The 3,903-nt window shown below is 33.2% G+C and overlaps 1 protein-coding gene across 1 annotated transcript; it reads right to left on the bottom strand.

Annotated features, from left to right (window-relative positions):
* Nucleotides 1-1,280: 1,280 nt before the first annotated feature.
* Nucleotides 1,281-3,506, bottom strand: LOC131611143 (amino acid permease 6-like). The gene is made up of 6 exons (XM_058883251.1): nt 3,437-3,506; nt 2,977-3,210; nt 2,626-2,719; nt 2,311-2,525; nt 2,051-2,196; nt 1,281-1,956 (listed from the first exon to the last, which is right to left on the bottom strand). Exons 1-6 carry the CDS (start codon nt 3,504-3,506, stop codon nt 1,312-1,314), a joined length of 1,404 nt encoding a protein of 467 aa, XP_058739234.1. The 3' UTR covers nt 1,281-1,311.
* Nucleotides 3,507-3,903: the final 397 nt, after the last annotated feature.

Genomic DNA, 3,903 nt, shown 5'->3' with positions numbered 1-3,903 from the left:
TTTTAAAGAATCTCTTCCCGAATCTTTTTAACGTGTCTCTCTTGCAAGATGCTTCAATCGGTGCCATGGGTGGTTGGAATGAGGGGAGGTGGCTTTGGGGGGATTTCGGTATCCCGGCAGCCTCTATGCTTCACCCGAATGCTGAATTGCGTTGGTTATCTTTGCTGCTGGCAGGCGATGCGGTTTTGCAGCCCGACAGGCCCGACATCGTTAGGTGGCAGCATGGAGTGGATGGGATTTTTGCTGTCTCTTCTTGCTATAATTGGTTGAATCTGCAGCATAGTTATCTTGGCCCGGATAATCGCTTCCAATTGGCGTTTAGTGCTTTATGGAAGGTGGATGCGCCTATAAAAGTTAAGGCGTTTGGTTGGAGATGTTTCATCAATAAGCTCCTGACGAAAGACTCGCTTTTGTGTAAAGGTATTCTTAATTCTTCCTCAAATTTAGAATATTCTTTTTGTGGTGATTGTCATGAATCATTATTCCATTCTTTCTCATCTTGTCGGAATTCCGGTATCCGATTGGAGGGATTTCGGATAGTTTATTTTATTAAACTAACAATTATTTAGACATGTGTATCACTTAACAAAATATAATCCTTAGACACATGGTTCATCATGGCTTGCAACATGTTGAAGATGATGAAACTTTGATTCACTTGTTTTTCCATTATAAATTTAATGTGAAAATTTAGGAGAAGATTTTCAAATGGATGGATTTGGAGGAGATGTTGTTTGACGATTGTAGCTTAAGCTTCCTAGATTTTTTTTTTGTGTTGCATAATAAAATTAAGAAATAAAGAATAGGGAGTGATTTGGTTGGCGACAGTTTGGTATTTGTGGTTAACAAGAAATAAAGTCATGTTTAAAAATATTATTAGCTCTGTGAATGATATTGATTCAAACGTTAAATTGATGTCTTAGTTGTGACTTGTTATAGGAGTTACACAGAAAGGGGTGTGTGCTATTACGATTGGTACGTGACATAATTTAGATAATATGGATTAAAATTCGTGGCTGTGATCTAATATGTATAATAATAAAATTTAATTCGTTTGATATAAATAATTTAATTTGATAAATTTTCTCACTTGTTATCGAAATTACATATATAGAAACAATAATTTGATAATAAAACATCAATTTTGCATAAACTAACAAATTTATTAATCACAACCGCCAAGTGAATAACTCAAACAATTAATGATACAAATCAATTCAACTTACAAAAAAAGATGAATAAATTTTCGATCGCATAACATTAAAAAACAAGTGGTAACGGGCAAGGCGGTACGGGTACACAAAGAATTATCTAGCCGAAAGGCTTATAGATGGCAAGTTCAGAGATGATTCCTTGAATTGATCCAACTGCAGCAACAAGACTCACAATGAAGCAAAACACACTTAAAAGTTTCATCCCTATCCACATAGAAGAATACTTTGGCACTTTAAGTCGTGTTAGGTACATCTCTGTTGGAAAGTACACTGTCAAGGGAAAGAAGGATAAAGCTCCTATCAAACCCACAACACTGTTGAAGAACGGAAGTAAGATAGCAACAATTGTTGTGATTATCACATAGATTGTCCTCCATATCAACCTGAACATATTCACTCTCCATATACCAACCAAAGGAATTCCTACACTATATTCTTTTGTCATCATTTTGCTTTGTGGCCACTTCTCACTGCCCCAGGTTTCCATAAGGGAAAATACAGGTTGTGCAAATACCTGATAAGCTCCAACTAGATGAATAACAATGAAAAGATTACCAATGTCAACCAGCCAAAACGGTTCATAAAATCCAAATCCAGTTAAAAAATTTCCCGGTGCACTATTGCCAAATGCTGCATAGCCTAGAATACCACATAATGCATAAAAGAATGTGGTGATTGAAATTCCAATCAGGGATGCTTTCTTCATGGTTTTATTTTCGGGTGGACTTGATTTTAGCGTGTCCTATCAAAAAAATTCAGATTTCACCGTTTAATATAACTTAGGAAGAATAGCGAGTATGATAAATATGTTTAACAATATGTTTAGCATCTCTTGCCTGTATCTCAACAACAACCATACTAAAACAATATGCAAAAGCTATGTTTCCAAGTGCTTGAAAGGTATTCCACATCTTTTTTGTACTTGTGACATCCACTCCAATAACTACTCCAGTAAGACCTGTCTCCAAATGGTGTCCTTTTTCTATATATACATATAAAGTAGAGTGATGCATGTGTTAAATAATTTATAAGCATAATTAACCACAAGTAAAACTCTCAAATTTTTATATTTTGCTAAAAATTGTTGATGATTAACCTGCAACTTTCGCTATGGAGAGACCGATGCCGATAGAAGCATAACCAAAAGACATGACAGCAGCAACAATAGAGAGCCATGAAAGTTCATGGAAATCTGGAATTTGACTTAGTAAAATCTGAAAGACCCCAAAAATGATCATATATGGATAATTGGCGGTAGCACAATCTGCTTCTTGACCATTCTTGTGAAAGCAGTTGGATTTTTTTATGGCCCTAATTAGAAAAAACAAGAAAATTCATTATCATTATTTTTAGTATTCTCTGTGCTTTAATTTAATAAAATGAATTATAGATTTAGGTGAGAGATTCTTACACTATACTAGTAGATGCTGTTAGAGTGTAACCAATGGTACAACCCACAAGGTTTATGTATTGTGCCAGTCCACACAACTTGTGCTGATATCCTCCTATAGATAATGAGATACAAAGGTTACATAGTAAAAATATTTACACTATTATAAATCAAAAAATTTATTAGTGACATTTGCCTCTAATAAATTTAAATCTCAATCATTAGTTTAAAACCATCTAGAATATTTGGAGCATCCAGTAACTTTAGATATAATTCTTTTTTACTTGGTTACTTAAAATATTAAATTTTATTAAAACAGAATCAAATATATTACTTGAAAGTGAAACATTAAACATGGAATTTTTTACTGACCTAAAATACTTTTTACACTCTCTATGTAGGTGCGATTTCTGGTTCCATGGACAGGATCGGGATACCTATAGCAATCACAAAGTAGACACGCAGTGAAATAAGTGATGAAGGAGAAGAGCATGAGAACAACAGACCCTGCAATCCATCCCAATTGCGCAACTGCCCATGCCAATGATAACACTCCAGATCCAATGACAGCAGTAACTATGTGTGCACTTGCGGTCATGCATGTTCCTTAATGAATCATAATCAATGTTAACAACGAAACACTAAATAATTTGATCTATAAACAAATAACACTAACACAAGAATCAATAACTACCTACATTAATAAAAATTTGAAAATACGGCATAATAAAACATATAATCAAATATGTTAGTGCCCCTCGAATAATAGACACACTTTATATCAAAGGTGTCAGTGATATAGATGTTTGATAAAACGATATATAGTACACACCTGTTCGTTTACTGCGACCATCGTCGTCATATTTACTATCCTCTAGGGAGAAGCTACTTTCAACTGTCATGGTTTTCTCCTTGATTTTTTTCTTTGAAAATTGATATGAAATTCTTAGCCACTAAGCCCTTTTTATATGAAATTTAAGAATATGTTACGATAAAAAAATAGAAAAAGATTGACAAAAGTCGGGATCTATTCAATGCACTAATAAGAAGAATTGTTTTTTTATAATTGTTTTACCAAGAAAGATAATCGGTTAATTCCTTAAGAATACGTTCTTATCATAGATAATTTTTAAATTTTTTTGCTAGTATATAGGATTGATTAACAAATTTAATTATTTATCAGAAAAAAATTATTTAATTCAGTTTTACAAAGGATTGAATAATTCGTTATAACGTTATCTGTCCTAAATACAATGTAATTGGATGTTTTTTTATATATTTACTAGTATAGGATTGATT

This window comes from Vicia villosa, linkage group LG1 (assembly GCF_029867415.1).
Source record: "Vicia villosa cultivar HV-30 ecotype Madison, WI linkage group LG1, Vvil1.0, whole genome shotgun sequence".
Taxonomy (NCBI): domain Eukaryota; kingdom Viridiplantae; phylum Streptophyta; class Magnoliopsida; order Fabales; family Fabaceae; genus Vicia; species Vicia villosa.
Note: the sequence above shows the minus strand (reverse complement) of the source record. Positions and strands in the feature narration are given on the sequence as shown.

Excerpts from the sequence above, each read along its gene's own strand:
- LOC131611143 (XM_058883251.1), bottom strand. The coding sequence starts at position 3,506 with ATGACAGTTGAAAGTAGCTTCTCCCTAGAGGATAGTAAATATGACGAC. Across the intron at positions 2,526-2,625 it reads ACAGCATCTACTAGTATAGT|GGCCATAAAAAAATCCAACT; the intron begins GTAAGAATCTCT and ends TTTTCTAATTAG. Across the intron at positions 2,197-2,310 it reads CTCCATAGCGAAAGTTGCAG|AAAAAGGACACCATTTGGAG; the intron begins GTTAATCATCAA and ends ATGTATATATAG.